The sequence below is a fragment of the Diabrotica undecimpunctata genome, chromosome 5 (genome assembly GCF_040954645.1).
Source record: "Diabrotica undecimpunctata isolate CICGRU chromosome 5, icDiaUnde3, whole genome shotgun sequence".
Taxonomy (NCBI): Eukaryota; Metazoa; Arthropoda; class Insecta; order Coleoptera; family Chrysomelidae; genus Diabrotica; species Diabrotica undecimpunctata.
The window spans coordinates 63,691,839-63,712,569 of NC_092807.1; the positions used below are offsets into that span (position 1 = coordinate 63,691,839).

Sequence of the window (20,731 nt, forward strand, 5' to 3'; positions counted from 1 at the left end):
ACACTGTCTGTGTATTATAATCAACAAATTATTTTTAAGAGTTTTTTGATGTGTTCAGCCTATGTAAACTGAGTATCGAATTTTAGATAAAGAAATTTCAAGGCTTTTACTTCTTTAATGTTGACGTCATTTAGTATCAATTTGTTTTTGTGATTACCTAATAGAAGGGAAAAAATACCAGTGATTGGTGTATATCATAGTTTAAAAAAAGTTACAGCGAGGTGAAAATTTCTAGTGTTATATCTATCATTTTATACTAGAAGTTTTTCACTCCACTGTTTCTTTTATTATTAATTTGTCTTTTTTTGAATATGATGAAGCGATGTTTATCACTTAAGAAACCACAATCTATTTTTTGCAACAAATCCTTCAGTTTAAGCATAAATTATTGCAAAATTTGTGATATTACAGCTTTTAATATAACTAATTAGTATTAATTAAAGTATTAATTAGTAGAGTGGGACTTGAAGTTGAGCCCTTTGAGGTTTCATTTTGTAGAGATTAAATTTTTGAGGTAATGACATTCACAAGTAGTTTGAAAAATTTATTGCTCATAAAATTTTGTACAGAGACAAGAACATTTTCCTGGATAACTTAACTATACATTGCCCATGGTTATGCATTCTTCTTCGTAAAGTGCTATCTCCTCGGCGGAGGTCAACAATCATCATAGCTATTCAGACTTTTGAGACGGCTGCTCTGATAGTTATGGTTATGGTTACGCATAGGCATACAATATATAGTTGTTAATATATTGTATGTCCCATGCAATATCCAATTTTTTATTTATATGAAAAATATGGCAATTCATTTTTGATTTGTAAAGAATTCACATATGTTATTGTCAAGAGATACTTACTTATGCAAAATTAGTTAACTAACTCATCCCTATGTAGTCGCAGAACCGAATTTGTTTTCGGTAGAGTTATTATCAACAAGTCCTCAGAGACACTTCGTCTAAGGACTAGTAACCCCAGTGGAGTCCTACGTTGCCATGTGATTAATTCCTTTTGTAACTTAAACATCATAGTTTTTAAATATCAGAGATGTAATTCAAAGTAAATCAAAATACATTTAAAGGGTTTTAACCCACATATTTAGTGGCTTTAAACATGTACATCCAGATAGCACTGATGATCCAACAGTTTGCCGAAAACGTTCTATGATGTAGCCCGATAGGGTTTTTTATTAATAATTCTTTTATAAAGGAAATTTTTTAAATAAAAATTTTTGTGGTACATGGTATACAGCGAACTACAGGAATTTATTTTCCTTGTGGAATTTAATTTCCATTTCTTGCAAATAAAATATTTGGTTCCATTTTCATTTCTTGTAAATTTTTATTTCCTCTAAATGAAAATTATATAAAATAAATAGATTTTATCATTAGGAGTGATACAAACTTGTCGGCGAAAACTTAATAATACACAACTGCATGTTGTTTTTAGTCCATTTTCGTAAATAATATAGAAGTTGAAGCTGCAAGAAATTTTCTTATCCATATACACGGTGTTCCAAATTTATGTTTTTCGGAATTTACCGAAAACTAGACGAGATAGAAAAAGAGTAGTAAATATGTCATATAACTTATTTTTTCCATATAGTAACGATTGCCCAATAGAATCGTCAATAGCCAGCCTCCAGCTTCGGACAGAATTGGCACTATTCGAAGTCTGAACGTCCTGTCGGCTAAGTATGACGAGAGGAGACATGTCATCGCCTCACTATAACCATATTGGTTCATTTTATACAGCAGGCCTTCGTGACAGATAAATTAGCGTGTCCTATATAAATAAAAATATAAGTTGGTATTATATTTCCTTAGTGAGATCCCCTAAAAAAATTTCTTGTACTCCGCTAAACCTTGCCATAATATATCTATCAAAAGTTCTAATAAAGTTTTTTTAAATTTCTCTTAATAAAGAAGATATATTATAACCCTGTCGTTTTTGACATTTTTGAATAATCGCCCTGTATCTCGCTAATGTGGGTAGCTTTTGATGATTTGATTGGGCAATCGTTACTATAAGGAAAAAATTAGTCATAACAGCTTAACTATTCTGTTCACCACTTATTTTTTAGGAATATATATATATATATATATATATATATATATATATATATACATATATATATTATAATGATAATGAGTATAATTTACCTAATTTTAAATTTAACTATAATGTGGATTTCCAGATTCTGAAATTTAGTCTGACTGATGTTTTTAAAGGGATTATGAGTTTATAAACTACATATTCTTCAGGGCCTGATGGTATAGCTGCGGCACTTATTAATAACCGTATTTTTTCTCTTTGTAAACCATTACAAAAAAATTTGTATTTATCGTTGTCATCATCTGTATTTTTACAATTTTGGAAAAATAGTTTTCTTACACCTATCTATAAATCTGACAATCCTGACTGTGTTAATAATTATAGAGGTATAACTATTTAATCAGCAATCCCAAAACTTCTCGATAAATTGGTATCTATAGATTTGACCTGGGCTTGCAGAAACATAATTATTGATGAACAACATAGATTTTCTAACGGGAAGTCAACAGTAACAAACCTTGTCAATTATTAAGAATACTTGTTGAGTGCATTTGAGACTAAAATTCAGGTCGGCAGCAGGTACACTGACTTCTCAAAGGTCTTTGACCGGGTTGATCATAACCTTTTGGTTCACAAATTTCATACGTCTGACTTTGGTGACCCCATTGTTAATTGGATTAAAAGTTTTCTAATGGGACGTACACAGCAAATTCGTATTAACAAATATAATTCAAAAGAATTCCATTGTCGTTCTGGTGTTTCACAAGGGTCTCATTGTGGTCCCTTGTTTTTTAACTTGTTCATTAACAATATTGGTAAGGCTATCAAAAACTCACACTTTCTGCTATTTGCTGATGATCTAATCGTAACAGTCATGATCTCTCACCTATTGTATTTAAATTATTGTACTGCTCTGGTACGCTCAGGCCTTGAATACTGCTCTGTTGTTTGGTCCTCATTTCATTAAGTCTACATTGATGGATTGGAGAGCGTTCAGCGGAAGTTTCTTAGATCTTTAGATTTTAAAGCACATATTAATAAAATAAATACTAAAAATTACTTTATAGATTATTCCGTAATAATGTATCAATTTAACATTGCGACATTGAAGAACCGCTGGTTCTGATATGTTATTTTTGTTTAAAATTATAAATAACGTTGTTAATTGTCCCCCGTTATTAGTCAATGTGTAGTTAAACACAATACATAAAAATCGTCATTCTGCACTCTTTTGTCTTCCTTTTTATAGGACTTTTTTCTTTTCCCAATGTCCTGTTACTGGATATATTCTGTCGAAATATTGATGTTTTCAAATGGCAACTTATGAATCTAATTATTCTCAATATATAAGATTTTTATACCTTCTGTGATTTGATATGTTTTAATGCACATTTCTATTGTTTATTTATTGTTTCTTTGTTGTTGTTTTGATGTTTATTATACATAATCTTTACACTGTTTTCTGTATTTTATTGTAAATAGTTCTACCGTTGAAATAAATAAATAAATAAAATAAAAATAAATTTGGGACATCCTGTACAAGTCTACGTTTATTTTAGTGCGCACTTTTCGTTAATTTGTTGTTTAGTTGTTTTAGAATAATGTATAACCCGTAACACAATTTTAGGTCATTTTGGCGATTAACAAACAAATACAGAAATGGAAGAGATATAGAAATCTATGGTCTCACGACAAAACTTCAACTTGTGAAAAGCTCGTTCAAAACACAACCAGTATTTCAGTATTTGATGAAAAGTTTATGTTTTACTTAGATATAATCAGAAATGTTAACAACTTTAATCCATTGATTAATATCGATAGTATACAGTTAAATCTGAGGCCGCTGATGGACACCATTGTTAAGCATTGCTTGGAGTGGAAAACAATTTTGGGTAGATTGATATATGAAGATAATTTTACAAAAATGATAGCCATGCGAGAAAAAATGAATTCATTAAAAATTTTGGTTCGACTGAATATAAAGGTTCGTGTTAGCATTATTTAAATTATCAACAAATAAATTTTCATATAGTTGTGAGATGAATAATTTCTATATAATCGTAGATTATTTTATTTCCAAATTAGGAATAATAACAATGAAAGTTTTTCTTAATAGATTTGGGGGGTTAGATACTAAAGTTACATTATGTATTCGGGTCCGCACACATTATCGTTTCGCCCCGCTCCTGGTATCAATGGTGTCTGGGGTGAAATGAGAATACAATTCATGTCCAAAATATTCTTTTTATTTATGAGTCATGTCCTCCTAGAATATCAACGAATAATTGCATAATCTTAACTTCATCTAGTGCTGCTCAGAATAGTGATTTATAAATAACTTCTTACTATTGACACAAATTCTCCTCGCTCTGATGATTTAGCTCCTAACCACGTTTGCCTTCAATTTTTTAACCACAGCACACACCATAGTATGGTATCTGTTATATTTAAGAGTATGGTCAGGTTTCTAGCGCTACGCGTTTTCCGACCATGAACTAAATCATTTGGCAACGTATGTTTTGAATAATTTACTACTAAACACTCATTTATAATGAAAATGAATATAGCCACACAAAACTTATATTTAAAAAAAATTCTCTCTATTTACAAAGATAGTATGCACTTATGTACTTTTATATAATAAATGTATCATATTACATAATAAAGAGAGATAGAGAGAGCTACTATATGTTATGGAACGGGATTTTTTATTTTATAGCCCAGGTCCAGATATGATAACAGCAGAAATACTCAAAGTAAAAAAAAAAACGGAATAAAATTACTTCACTTGCTCTGCAACAAAAAACGGTATTCCAAGCAATGGCCTGACGACTGGACAAAATCTGAAATAACTACAATACATAAAAAAAGCAGCTTCCTTAAATGCGACAACTATAGAATAATCTCCATTGTCTCACATACCAGCAAAATAATGCTACATACAATAAAGAAGAGACAAAACTTTTCTACAAAGAGAAATACCCCAAGAGCAAATTGGATTTATGAAAGGTAGAGGTATTCGAGAACTCCTTCTGAACTTAAGACAAATAATAAAAAAATATAGGAAATTCAATATTTCACTATACATCTTTTTTGTGGCGACAACGTCAAATGTCAACACTTATGGCATATACTAAAAGAAGTAGGCGTACCACAATACTTAATTTCTCTTGTAACTGAACTGCATGAACACACTACTGGAACACTTAACGTTCTTGACACACTCTTAAACGAATTCCATCCAGAACAAGATGTCAGACAAGAATGAATACTGTCTTCACAATAATTTAATATATATGGGGAGCTTATTATGAGAAGAGCGCTTGAAGGATGGAAAAAAGACATCTCAATAAATGGCCGAAAAATAAATAACCTACGTTTTGCAGACAATTCTTGCAAATAGCCAAGAAGGGATAATTGATCTCATACAACTGGTTGAAAACGAAAGTCAAATATTTGGTCTGCAGATAAACATATCAAAGACAAAGATCATAATAGTGGATGGACTATATAACAATCATCCACACATAACCACGTTCGATCGGTTTGAGGTTGTGAGCTCATACTTACATTTAGGATCATTAATCACAAACATAGAGTCACTACAGGAAAAAATAAAACATAGATGTGATCTAGAAAAAGTCGCTGTAGGAAAGATGACCAAATATGGAAGGACTCTTAAATTTCACAAACTCTTAAAATGAGGTTGATCAACTGCTTAATGTTCCCAATACTGACATGCGGATGTGAATTTTGGACCCTACGACAAGCGGAAAGAAGAAAGATAGAAGTCACTGAAATGTTGAAGTCTGTTGAAGAAAAATGTTACGAATTTCGTGGACCGACCACTGGATAATTTAATTTTAAATGAGCTAAAGCTCAATAAATATCTCTCCAGCAAAGTCCATTTCCAACAATTAAAATACTTTGCACATGTTATGAGGCCAAACAAAAAAAACATGGGAAGACTTTTTATCCAATATTAAGGGTAATTAAAAACATTTACAACAGCAATATCAATAATGTTATCAGTCAAAACATAACACCAAAGGAGGATCTGAGACAAGGAGGAGGATTAAGTTCAACGCTTTTTATAACATACATGCATGAGATAAAAGAATGTAAGGTAAAAGTGAAAAGATCATTGTGGGTTATAGAAATTTAAGAAGAGTGGATATTTCAGAAGAAGCCTTCGCCAAAGACGTCATTATATTGGCCGAAAATACAAATACAAAGAAATATAGACATATGGAATGAAGTACTAAAAAATATGGAATGACAATTAATTAAAATTAAACAAAAGTTATAGTGATAAAAAACATAAAGAAGAAGAGAAGATAAATTTAAAAATAGAAGTAAATATAGAACAATCACTAACCTTCCAATTCTTAGAATTAAAGCATAACGAAGTAGAATAAAAAGACAACGGAAGACATGAAAAAAATATTAATAATATAATTAAAAAAATGGTGGACCTATACTATGCAATAAAGAGTAAATTTATAAATAAGACTAAAATTACAAAAAAAACTAATGCGTTAAATTCAATATTTGTATTAACCTTTGGTTGCACCAAAACAGAAATACAGATCGTGGGTAGGTACTAACAGAACGACAAAAGAGTGAAATACAGTCAGTAGAAACGAAATAGTTGAGACTGGTTCGAGAAGTTACCTAAAGAGATAGATAGAGTATGGATAGAGATATAAGAGAAGATTTGCAAATAGAGTCAAAATTAGAATATATAAAAAGAAGGCAACTCAGTTGGTGGGATCATTTTCAAAGAAGTAAGGTAAACACGACAAACATGGGATAGAACCCTAAGCAACATTATTGAAAAAAGGACAATATGGACAGAAGTAAGGACGCTGGCCAAAAATAAACATCAATGGGTCATATTTGAACATAATGTAAATATACGTTATATAGTTTGATATTAATATTAAATTGTATTTGTATTATAATATATTATCACCCTACACCACTATGTGGTATAAGGGTTTTTCAATATATATATATATATATATATATATATATATATATATATATATATATATAAGGTAGAAGGCCGAAGATCACGAGGAAGATCCCCAATAAGATGGATCAACCAAATTACACGAATATGCAAAAGATCTATGTCAGATATTAAAAGAAATGAACAGGAACATCTTTGGAGATGGATAATAAACGACATAACGATGACCACTACACTCCTTCTGAGCGGTCAGGTCTGAAAAGAGAGAGAGGGGGAGAGCGAGACATTCTCCCCTTTTATTTGCTATGTCGTATGTTAGGATTCGATCAGTTGTTTATTTTGTACACAGCCAGAGGCCTTTTTCAAGTAAATAAATAAAAAGTTTTCTTAAAGTAAATCCATTTTCATCCATAGTGACATCTGGTATCTCATATGTAACTATACGTTCATTGCTATCAAATATGTTGTGTAGTACCCTTTTGGTAGTTATCTTGTTTGTTTTTGTAGTTGGTTATCTTAATATAACCGTTACTCCAGCTTTTTTTACGTATCACATGCTCCAATCGGACCGATCACAACGGAGATATGATGTAATGCTCTTTTGGTAACGCCGCTATGTTTATTTTTTCCGTTACTGTACTAGCTTCCCTCTCCCCTTTCCAACGAATTCTCATACGTCACGATCCGTCGAGCCGTTTGTGAACTGTGCGACTTTGAGACTAATTTGCGTAGCGGTGACGGTCGCAAAAATCTGTTGCCTATTCAAGGCTTTTTTCCATCTAAAAAGTGCACAACTTTGCTAAAGAAGTTTTTACTTCAAAAATTTTAGCTCTCGCGGTACAATCTGAAAATAAACCAGACTCTATGCAGGTTGCCAACACTTGAGAACTAATTCAACAAGAAAGCATCACCCTTCATTACTATAGAAAGCATTTCAAACATGCATGAGGCATTTTGATCGAACTTTCTTTTTGAATAAAAACTAAGAAAAATTAAAAACTAAAAATTCTTTGTGGAAACATTTTAAAAAGTTTTCGGAAATAAAATAATTATAAAATACACAAGCAGGTATTCATTTAAATTAAATAAAGTTTAAATCTGAAGGCAAAGCAGAAAATAAAAACTTATGTGGCTACATATAGATGACGCATTTACTTTCTCAAACTATATCTGTGATTTTTGGAAGACAAGAGTTGGAAAATGCTGTTTGTTTGATTGCAAACTATAAGAAATATCATCCATATATTGAGAAAAAATATTTTTGAATATTGTTGACTTTGTGTTTTTGGGGGTAAAATAGGCTAGCCAATTCCAGAATTAGATAAGTAAAATAATATTTGGAAATAAGAACCAATGGTAGGAAAATACTGATAACATAACCACTAACTTAAAATAAAAATAAAAATGTAACGTTTATAACGTTAAAATAAGTCTGTCCAGACTTTTAAACTTTTTGGCAGATTTATTTTTTCCCCGAAACTTTTTTTTCTTAATGTTTGTTCCATTATGGGATGTAGAAAATTATAATTCTTTTCTCGTTAAATATATTGTTTAATAATGCCTACAATAGAAATCGATCTACATGGATATTTTCTTTTGAATACAATCTTTTATGTGAAAAAACTATTAATTTTTAAAAATACTACATGAGATGTAAATTTAAACAACAAATAATTGAAATATCTTCAAAAATGTTATTTTTATCACTTTTGTCATATTATGTTTAAAAATTTGTATTCGAAAAATTCTTACACTTACTAAATAATTATTGTTTAGCAAATTAATTAAAAAAGTTAGTTGTTTAACGATATAAATAACATTGATATTTGAAAAATATTCCTTTTCAAAAGGTATAAATATGTAAATACTTTTTATTTTAAAGGGACTAGAAAAGTTCAAGAATGTCCTTCAAGCTATTGCAACTGTCTCAAGAGAAAATATATCTGCAGAACTAGCCTTTTATAACTTTCAAGAAACGTACAGAATGCTAAATCAACACGAAATCGAGTATCCTCCCGAACACGAAGAACTCGCGTATCTTCTTGAAAAAGAGTGGAAGGAACTACTGCTCTCTGCCATTTATAGAGAACAAACCCTGGAATCGACAAAAGAACGATTTGCACTGCTAACTCAAACGCATATTAATGAATTTTTAGAAGTGATCGAAAAATTTTTGATTAAATACGAAGCAGAAGGGCCCGGATCAGTAGGAGAAGATTTGAATTTAGGTAATATAATAGTATATTTCGGTTGGTCTATGTCAAATCCAATTAAATTCATTTCAAGTTTTGAGCTATTGCTAATAGGTATCTATATTGATAAATTTGTAGACCTATAATTTTTAATATGAGAAAATTAGAATTTATTTTATTTTTTTAACTTAATATGTCGCGACTGCAGAAGTCATTGAATGATCACAATCTGATTTGATATTACAAATATTATATCACGTGTTTTACATATTACAATCTTTACTAGGGAGCAGTAAGCTTTGGTTGTTCCGTTTTTACAAATGCTATCTTTATTACGATTTGGATTGTAATTAAGTATTTTTTGGCAGTTTTTAGCTTTTCATCTTGTAAGTATTTTTACATGTTTAATAGACTCATCCCAGATACCTACAGTATCAAAAGGATTGAGCTCTGGTGAGTCTTTTCCCGTGTTATCGAGCCCTAGGTGACTTGGTATGCTGGAGCCCTCATCTTGTTCTGTAAGTGCCGAGTCCGTATTCAAACATTGGCCGTCATCATATTTACAATTTCCTGAAACTTTCTTTTATTGACTGGTTCGCACAATTATTTTTCTACTATGATACCACACCATTGTCTAGTATTACGCAGCCATGAAAGTTTCTTTCGAGCAATCCATCTCTTTCGCTCCACTTTTCCTTGTATTATAAGGTGAAGTAGATGGTATTTTGGTCGTCTAATTATACGGCCAAAGTATTCTGGTTTTCTCCTCTTTATGATGTTTATGAGCAGACGTTCTAAATTTATAATTTTAAGAAGTGAGTTATGCATCATTTTATGCGGGAGTATCCCCCACAAATTTTCATATACATCTAGACGTAGAAACATCTTTCGACGTCTAAACATCATTTCGTACACATCTAGCTTTCTGCATCATCTTATAGAGATGTTCATTGAGCCTTTTTATGTTTTTTAGCAAGTTTTTCGAAATGACTCTAGTTGTAAAAAACTAATAAGTATTGTCTGAGTACCTTTCATTCTCCGTTCTCTCCGTTCTCATGGCGTTCTTTGTAATCAGTTCCGACAAAGGCTTGAAAGCCCCCGGTAAGATGTTGGATGATTTCTTGGGCTTAACATATGTATCGGCATATTCGTTTTGGACCTGAGGGTCATTGACAATATATTTCAGGTAGTTATTAGTTAGAATAACCTAATCCTGGATGGCAAGTAGAAAACCCTTTGCCTCGGGAAATATCTTTCCTGATGTCAACCAATAGTTCGACGCTATATTGTCGACATATTCTTGGCTGATCTCATTAAGATGTGGCCCATGCAGAGGTTTACTCATCCAGGTGCGAATTTTGTCTTGTTTAGACAGGCGGTTTATGCGCATTTCTTGTTCTCTCAGTTTAACCGACGTTGTGTCATCTACTACGCAAATTGCGCGATGTAAAGTATCTACTTTTCAGCCTGCGTTTAAAAATAGGTTTTTAAATTAGCAGCCTATTTATCTACTTGCTCACCTATGTCCAGTAATTCTCTTCTCCAAAGATACCGCGTTAATGTTGTTCTCTATACTGCACTACATGGATGATGTTTTTGTGCCTTTATAATATCAAATAAATAGCTAAGCGTAGAACAGGCGTACGTATTTAATGCCTTAAACAAATTTTTATTATTAAGATATGACCGATTTAGATCTCTTCGTACAAAATCGGAAGTTATTTCGGTTTTAATTTGTTTTTAATCAATTTTTGGCGCTTGCTTTACTACTAGATATTTGTACATATCATTTTCACCCATTACCTTGATGTTTTGGCCATCTTGCTTATCGAAACCTCCGGGTTAAACCTTTCCTTTGACGATATTTGGGACAGGGCACTTGTCTAGTCCAAAGTGCATACTGATATTATTTGAGAAAGTTTCTACAGTTTTTAGCATATGATCTAAGTGGTTTTTAGTGGAAGATGTTAAGTTCAAATCATCCACATCATCTTATTGATATTTTTAATGCTAAAACGTGAGTCAGTGGAGATCAGTAGCTGAGATAGTGGGTTCGTAGCTGGACAGAACCACAATGGACTCAATGAGTCTTTTTGGAAAAAGCCCCGGTTAATTGGGATATCTTCAGTTTTGATATTCTTTTTACCAAGTATTTGGAGGTGAATTTTAGCCCTCCACTCTGTCATTATATGCTTTAAAACTCAGTATATCATCGTCGACTGTACCTACGTTCGCTGTATCTTTGCACATCATAGTTGTACGAATTAAATCAAAGCGTTTAAATCAAACGTAAGTCTTTTCTAGATTCATGAAATAATTAGGAAATGTTTAATATCCCGTTAAACGTATTTATAGTGATTGTTTTTGTTTATTTATTGTACTGGATGTTAAAAAATCAATATAAAATTATTTTAAACGTAATTTTGAGTTTTCTACATATTGAACGTTATTATGATTATTTGAGAAATGCTCTATTTGAAATACTGTAGTCGAGAAAGATGGACCCAAGATCAAACAGTTTAAATTCTCATATTTATTTATTTATTTATACACTAAAGCATCCAACAGCCGAAGCCAGTTACTGGATGAAAAACAAAGTTTTCATTCAAAATACAATATTAAACATTTACATCGTATACATATGACATTCAACACAAAAAAAATTAATTAAACTTTACAAAACAAAACAATAAAAACAATGGAAAAAGAAAAATTTCGAAAATACATACATTAATTTGTAGAAAACTTAAAAGGTGTTACAAATTAGTGCTCAATCTGTTAGGCTAAAATAATACGACTTTCCTTATGTCGTCGCATACCTAGAGACTTAGTATTTATTTTTTATACTACCTGGTTTTTATAATTTTTTTTTACTTATGTATCAAACTTCCCTGTAATTTCCAAAATAAAGTGTGGAAATTAAGTAAATTATTAAAATAAATTGAAAAAAAAAACAAAATATCAAAATTATATATTTCCTTCACTTTCAGAATCCGAGCTATCTCCAGGATTTATTAAGATGGGTTGAATATCAATATCAACTATATTTTGCTCTCGGACACACCACTTTTGAATAATTTCATGAGTATGTCTTACTCATTTTTCCCAAATGTCTCCATTACATTGATTAAGCGCCTCTCTCCACATATTTATAACAGCACTATCAGAATAACCGTCCCTACCAATATGCTTATTGTAATATGACTTGCAATTTGCCCAAATTAATTCAATAGCGTTGAATTCGCAATGATAAGGAGGTAGTCTCAACATTTTATGACCATGCTCTCTTAGTAACTCATCAATAACATACACATTTTCTTTTTTATTCATTTTTGCAACTTGTAATAATTCAGGTTTTGTAAATTTTGGGTCAAATTTGATGTTATTTGTTGTCAGCCAGGTAACAATTTCATCTTTCTTTAAAGCAGGTTGCTTTTCTAAAAGAATAATATGATATGGAGCATTATCCATTACAATCAACGATTGTTCTTCTAAATTGGGAATTACTTGTCCTTATCCACTTAGTAAAAATGTCGTTGTTCATTTCTCCATGGTAATCAATATGTTTAGACTTAGAACAAAACAATCAACTTGCTTCAGAAACAAATCCTTTAGAAGGACCAGCGTCAACAATTATGAAACGTTTACCATCAAAACCTTCTGGTTTACGTACACTTTTGCTACTAGTGTCTTGCCAGGAAGTTGTTTTATTTCCTTTTGAATAAATCCATGTTTCATCCATAAAAACAAGTTTTCTTGGATGCACACTTTCCAGGTTTTCAATGTACTTACGAAAGAATTTTGCTCTTAAAGCAGCAATATTGGTTCGTTCGAATAATGATCTTCGATTGTCATCCATTTTATATTTTAATCCTATATCTCTCAGTACAATGCTCAAGGACGTTTTTCCCATAGTAACAACTTCTTTTTCCTCTAATTCACATTTCAAACTTAGACTGTATACTAACATGCTTTTCTAAAAAAAATAAAAGCTAGTAATAATAGTGAAACTTTATTTTAGAAATGTTAATTTTGATGTGAAACATCTATTGGCTGGGGTATAAACCAGATCGTTTTTATTTTGTACAATATCAACTTATACTTACTTTGTAGGTACATATTGTACACAGTGTTTCGTATTGCCATTTTAGTTACTTCAGGCAGATCAGTTGTCTTGCTTTTACGACGACGTCTACTTTTGCCTGAACTTGAAAGGACAGGTTTGCTTTCTTTTCGTTTTTTAATTGTACATACTGTACGCCATGATATTTTCAAGGCAGCAGCTAACCTCTTAAATTAAAAACAATTTCATGATGGGTAAATTATTAAACAACATACAATTCATTACAATACCTCTTAAACACAAGCCAAAGATGCCGATAACGGTCCTCCGTTCCTTTTTTTCCAACTCAAAATATTCATACAACTTCAGCACGAGATGCTGGGATTGAGAATTTAATTTATTTCCAGGCATATTCTAAAAATAAAAACCTTGAAAAAATATTCTGTTTGATATTTTTTGTTTGATTATGACAACAAATAATGTTTTATATCGATCCGTTAGACAGAGTTTTAGCCAGATTTTAAAAATGATACGTCAAATTAAAGGTAAGAAAATTTAACTGCAAAATTTATACTTATATCAAGGAATCCAACACTAAGTGAACAGTTAGTCGTTATAACAACTCTTTTTGAGAAAATTTATAAACTCAAGGCACGAAAATGTAATGGAAAATTAAACAATATGAATATAATTTTTGTAAACACCACAATGCTGTGAAGTTGACAATAAGCAGGTTCAATGATGAGAATTTATCACAGACTGTTGTTATATTACTGTTTTTGTCTGATGTATTATTAAATGTTGGACAAGCGGCTTAATTTCAACATTTTATATTCTGTGAGTAGAAATGAGACAAAATTTAAAAATAATTCCTAAATAATTTCATACATGTGCAAAGATACAGCGAACGAACTGTATATATATTTTCAAGATGTCTATGAGCCATTTATAAGGCACTGAATCAAAGAGCTTCTTGTAGTCAATGAAGGCAGTAAAAAGGTTTCTTTTTTTGGTATATGCCTGGTTCTGAAGCTCTATGATGATTGTTTAGAGCACAGTGTTGGTAGATATGCCAAGCTACACAGGATATGACCAATTTGTACAAAGTTGAAAGAAAAGTAATTGGGAGGTACTTGGCTGGATCTTGGATATTGTTTTGAACCTTCGGTATTGGATAAGCGGTTCCCTTAGTAATAAATGATGATGTTTCCTCCAGATAAGAGATAACATGATTACTTAATATTGAGAAATACTCATGAACACTTTAAAACTTCTTTAGGCAGAAGTTTTGAACTCCGTCTGGTCCAGGATATTTCCAATTATAAATCTCTTTGATAGTTTTCGAGACTTCTTCAGTGGTGAGGTACTTGTAAGGAATATTATTGTAATTTTGACAGTTGTTTATCGTGTCTCCAATACATCCAGCGTTGGTGTTACGAGTAGCTGGTGTTAACATTTGATTTTCCCAAAACTTATGAATTTCTTCTTGGCTTGGGTATGATTTATGTTCATTTTCTACAGTGGAATTAAGTATCCTATAAAACGCATGCTCTTATTTGCATGCTTATAAAGTATGTATCTACACCAAGCTAGATGTAGAGCAATTTTTTAGTGCAGTAAACGATCGAGAAAGGTTGAGTGAAATTGTCATGGGGATAGCCAATTCTTGAACATAGGCATGTTGTCGAAAGAAGAAGAAGAAGATTGTTTTTATCGCTATCGTATTTATAACTTTTATCGCCTCCTAAATACAAAAAATGTTTGAATGCATTACCTTTCGTCTTTGACTAAGAAGATTTTGAGTTTGTTTTGTAGCACATACTTGAAGAAAAGTAAATTAAGTAAAAGAGCCAATTTATCAGAAAAAGAATGAATTCGAGTATGAGTTGGATAATATAACATTAGTTGGATTTTATCTATTGCGAAGCAAGTTATGTTTTCAACGATCTAAACCGTCAACATTCCTTATATAAGTAGATCAACATTATTGAGAATAATAAAGAAATGTAATAAAACTGGTAGCTTAAAGGATTGTTTAATGTCTTGTAGATCTAAAACTACAAAAGAGGAGATCGTCTAGTTCAATTTTGCCAAGAACACAACCTAGTACTTACTAACACTCTCTTTAAGCTCCCGCACCGTAGACTCTATACCTGGAAATCACCGGCAGACTCACCTGGTAAAATAATCAGAAATCAAATAGATTATATCGCTGCACCAATCAGGTTTAGAAACTCCATCAAAGCCGTAAAAACTTACCCGGGTGCGGACGTAGCATCAGACCACAATCCGGTGGTATGTAAGTCTGAAGTAAAGTTAAAAAAGCCAAATGTAAAGAACAGGTCCGAAACGCTAGATATTAGGAAGCTTTCCAACAATAATATTAAACAACAGATGCAGGAGAATTTAAATACCGAAATATCAAAAATCCTTAAAAATAACAATGAACCGCTGGAAAAGTGGAGTGAAATTAAAGAAGAGATTAGGACTTCAAGCACTAAGTTTTTACTACCTGATAAGAGAAAAAAGAAAGACTGGATGACTGCAGACATCCTTGACATGATGGAAGAGAGACGGATATATAAAACTAAAGATACTGCCAAATACCTTGAAACCCATAGACGAATAAGAGCTGAGATAAGAAAAACTAAAGAGAAATGGTTCTCGGAGAGATGCGAAGAAATCGAACAGTGCGAAAAGGTATAAGGAACTCACAACAAAGAAAAGCTACAATATTTTATCGAAAGGGCTGTGCGATGATAATGGAAATCTACAACTAGACCCCGACAAAATAGTTAGAATCTGGGAAACTTATGTGGAACAACTGTTTAATGATGATCGTCCTATTGGGTATACACTGAGCAATGATGATACTGGCCCTTCTATACTAAAATCAGAAGTGGAGAATGCTATAAAGGGTCTTAAAAATAACAAAAGACCAGGCAACGATAACGTATACGGGGAAGTATTGAAAATGCTGTGCGAAACAAACAGTCAATTTCTAGACTCACTCGTCAGACTCTTTAACAATATTTATAACAGTGGGGAGTTTCCTGAAGACTGGCTAGAGTCAACTTTTGTTGCCATACCGAAAAAACCAAAAGCAAAGTCTTGTGATCAACATCGGATGATAAGTCTAATTAACCACATTTCGAAGGCATACACCAAGGTTATTTACAACAGAATAAGCAAAAAATGCGAGGATAACATTGGAGATTCGCAGTTTGGGTTTCGGAATTCTCTTGGGACAAGAGAAGCACTTTTTAGTCTACAGGTACTCATCCAGCGCTGCAGAGATATGAACAAAGACGTGTACATATGCTTTATAGACTACGCCAGGGATGGCCAACCCGCGGCACGCGTGCCACTCTGTGGCATGATTGAGTCCTATCAGTGGCACGCGTAGCGTTTTGGATTAAAACACTTTCAAAAAAATTAAAACTTGAAAAACAAAAAATAATAAGAAGAAACTTGGTAGGTTTACGGAAGTTACGATAGACGCGGCATCATTGCATCCTCTGGCGAGCGATAGTGCTGCGATTGGTGCACGTGATCCTAGCTGTCGTAATGTGCAATAGGACTGCGTTACCCTTGCTTAGTTTATTTTAAACTGCCCCGTTGTATGTGCACATTTTGTCATCGCGCATTGTTTCTTTAAAATTTTAAAAGTATTTGTTCGATATGTCCACGAGTAAGCCTTCGACTTCAAAACGAAAATACGAAGATGATATTGCAATTCGCGATTTTCAACCTGCTTGGGAAGAACAATTTTTATTTACTAATCGTAATACTTCAAAGCCTGTTTGTTTGATATGTGGATTGTCTGTAGCAGTTCCGAAAAAATTTAACCTGGAACGACATTATAAACAACTGCATAAGGACTTCAGCAACAAATATCCTATTGGTTCACATTTGCGAGCCGACTTTATTGAAAAAAAAAAAGAAAACCCTAGCCAGCCAACAGTCACTGTTTCAGAAGAAGAGTGATGAAATGGAAACTATGGTTAAAACATCATATGAACTTTCTCTGCTGTTAGCCCGGAAGAAAAAAGCCTACTCTGATGGAGAGGAGATAATTAAAAATAGTCTGGCAATATTTGCTAAAAATGTGGGAGATGTAAAAATCAAAAATATGGTCGATAATATTGCATTATCCCGAAATACAGTCATGCGCCGTATAGATGATATGGACCAGGATGTTGTTTCCCAAATTATAAGTGGATTAAAATCCTACAAATTCTTTTCTTTAGCGTTGGATGAAAGTTGTGACAACACAGAAAATGCGCAGTTAAGCATTTTTGTCCGTTATACCAATGATAATTTTGAAAATGCCGAAGAGCTTCTGGATTTGCGCCAACTAGTCACAACAACAGGAGAGGACATTTTTCAACAGCTTAAAAACGTAATCGAAGTCAACAAAGTTGAATGGTCAAAATTAGATAGTGTTTGTACAGATGGAGCTCCTTGCATGGTTGGTAGACTAAAGGGGTTTGTTACATTACTGGAAAACTATTTGGGAAGAAAAGTTTTTAAGTACCATTGTATTATTCACCAGGAAGCTCTTTGTGCCAAGGACCTAAACATGTCATCTGTTGTTGACCCTGTAACACGCTGCATTAACAAAATACGAGCTCGGGCATTGAATCGACGACAATTTCGAGAACTGTTCGCGGAAGAAACGGAGCAAGATGGAGAGTTACTTCTCCATTGCAGTGTGCGCTGGCTCTCCAAAGGAAATGCACTCGAAAGGTTTTGGAACTTGAAGGAGTGCGTCTTAAAATATTTGCAAAAAACAATGAACTACCCAGTGAGTGCTCGTTACTTAATGATAAAGATTGGCTTTGGGATTTAGCTTTTCTCACTGATATTATGAGACATTTAAATTTATTAAATTTAAGATTACAGGGAAAAAATTGTATTTTTCCTACTCTAGTTGGTCATATATCTTCTTTTGTAAATAAACTTCTGCTTTTTTGTAACGATTTTGGAGAACAGAGATTGACACATTTCACATTAATGCAGGAATTAGCCAACAAGGTCAGTAGAACTCCAAATTATGACAAATTTAAAAACCTTATATCTATTTTGCTAGGTTCATTCAATACCCGGTTTGAAGATTTTCAAAAAGACAAAATGAATGTTGACCTTTTCATAAATCCTTTTTCTATTTCTCTGCAAGATATCAATTGTTACTCAGCTGAAATACAGATCGAAATTATTGATTTACAGAACCACACTATACTAAAAACCAAATATAGGGAAATTATTTCAACTGTTACTGATCCCAATTATATTGAATTTTTTAAATTTGTACCAGCAAACAATTTTCCTAATTTACACGAGTTAGCTCTAAGATATTGTTGTAGATTTGGTTCAACGTACGTTTGTGAGCAAATGTTCTCTATTATGAACATAATAAAATCAAAATATCGGTCACGATTAACTGACGTGCATTTAAAAAATCTAATTCTGTTGGCTAGTTCCGAAATTAATCCCAATATAGATGAATTAAATAAAAAAATACAAGTTCAAATACCACATTAAATAAGTAACTGTTTAATAATTTGAATTTTAGATAATAAGAAAATATTTAAGTTTTTTTGTTTAACGTTTTTATTTTATTTTTATTAACAATAAAGTAAGTTTGTTGTTATGTTTTACTTATTACGTTATTTTTTAAACCTCCACTATCTTGACTAAACGGCAAAATGTGAAATTTACATAAGAAATACATATTGTACCGTATATTATTAATGTTAGTATGTCGAAAAATTTTAGTGGCACGCCAAATTTTTTTTGTTCTCATATTGGCACTCGACTTAAAAAGGTTGGCCACCCCTGGACTACGCAAAAGCATTCGATAACGTAAAGCATGAAAAGATAATTGAAGTTCTCCATAAGATCGGAGTCGACTACAGAGACATTCGAACAATAGCGAGTCTCTATTGGGGTCAAACAGCTAAAGTGAAAGTAGGATCTACATTGACCAATAAAATTGAGATCAAGAAAGGGGTACGACAGGGCTGTATCTTGTCTCCTATTCTCTTTAATATATACTCAGTAGAAGTATTTAAGACAGCGCTGGAGGAAAGCACAGAAGGCATAAAGATAAATGGAGAAATAATTAATAACATAAGGTATGCTGATGACACTGTGATTCTAGCAAGTAGCATGGAGGAACTGAATTGCCTAATGAGTAAGATACAAAAAACAAGTGCACAATACGGACTCTGACTAAATATCACAAAAACCAAATGGATGTTAGTAAGCAAAACCCAACAACCACCACAGCAACTGATATTAGACAATGAAAGAATTGAACACGTGGATTCGTACATCTACTTGGGAACAACAGTTAACTCAAATTGGGATCAAGCGAAGGAAATACGTATAAGAATAGAAAAGGCAAGAGCATCGTTCACTAGCATGAAGCAAATTTTCACCTCTAAAAGTCTCACCCTACCTCTCAAAATTCGACTTCTGAAATGTTATGTATTCCCGGTTTTGTTATATGGAATAGAGGCGTGGACAATGACCGCAACATTGATGAAAAAAGTAGAGGCCTTCGAAATGTGGGCTTACCGACGTATATTACGTATATCCTGGACTGAGCACGTGACCAACGAAGAGGTACTACGCCGGATAGGTAAAGAGAGAGAGAGAGGTAGGAATAAGTATAAAGAAAAGAAGGTTGGAATACTTGGGTCACGTTATGAGACATAATAAATATAGAGTACTACAACTGATCGTTCAATGGACAATGACCGCAACATTGATGAAAAAAGTAGAGGCCTTCGAAATGTGGGCTTACCGACGTATATTACGTATATCCTGGACTAAGCACGTGACCAACGAAGAGGTACTACGCCGGATAGGTAAAGAGAGAGAGAGGTAGGAATAAGTATAAAGAAAAGAAAGTTGGAATACTTGGGTCACGTTATGAGACATAATAAATATAGAGTACTACAACTGATCGTTCAAGGGAAAATAGACAGCAGAAGGGGTCCAGGGAGGAGAAGACATTCGTGGCTCCAAAACTTTCGGCAATGGTTCGGATTGTCATCTGCTGAACTATTCAGATCTGCCGTAAACAAGGTCAGAATAGCCATGGTGATTGCCAACCTTCGGAACGGACAAGGCACATGAAGAAGAAGAAGATCTAAAACTAGAACTACTAATAATAAAACTCTTAAATTGATAAACATTCAGAAAAAATTAATGTCTATGCGGGTTTGGTAAATAAATTAACTGGTCCTTTTTTATTGACGATAACCGGCAGATCAAATGTCTTGATCTTATCTAAACTCAAATAATAACGTAAATAGATTGCTTGTTTACAAATATAAATATTTACTTTTAACATGATGGTGCACTCCCACATTATGGAGACGTTAGACAATATTTAAATGCCATTTTCCCTCCGAGGTAATCTCTGGAGTTTACCCTG

The 20,731-nt window shown here is 32.6% G+C and overlaps 1 protein-coding gene across 1 annotated transcript in view; it reads left to right on the forward strand.

The window, feature by feature from the left end:
• LOC140442220 (dynein axonemal heavy chain 10-like) overlaps positions 1-20,731 on the forward strand; it is a 657,946-nt gene that overhangs the window by 174,044 nt on the left and 463,171 nt on the right. Inside the window, 2 exon segments of the mRNA XM_072533298.1 lie at positions 3,682-4,038; positions 8,912-9,257. Coding sequence (XP_072389399.1) covers positions 3,682-4,038; positions 8,912-9,257 — 703 coding nt within the window.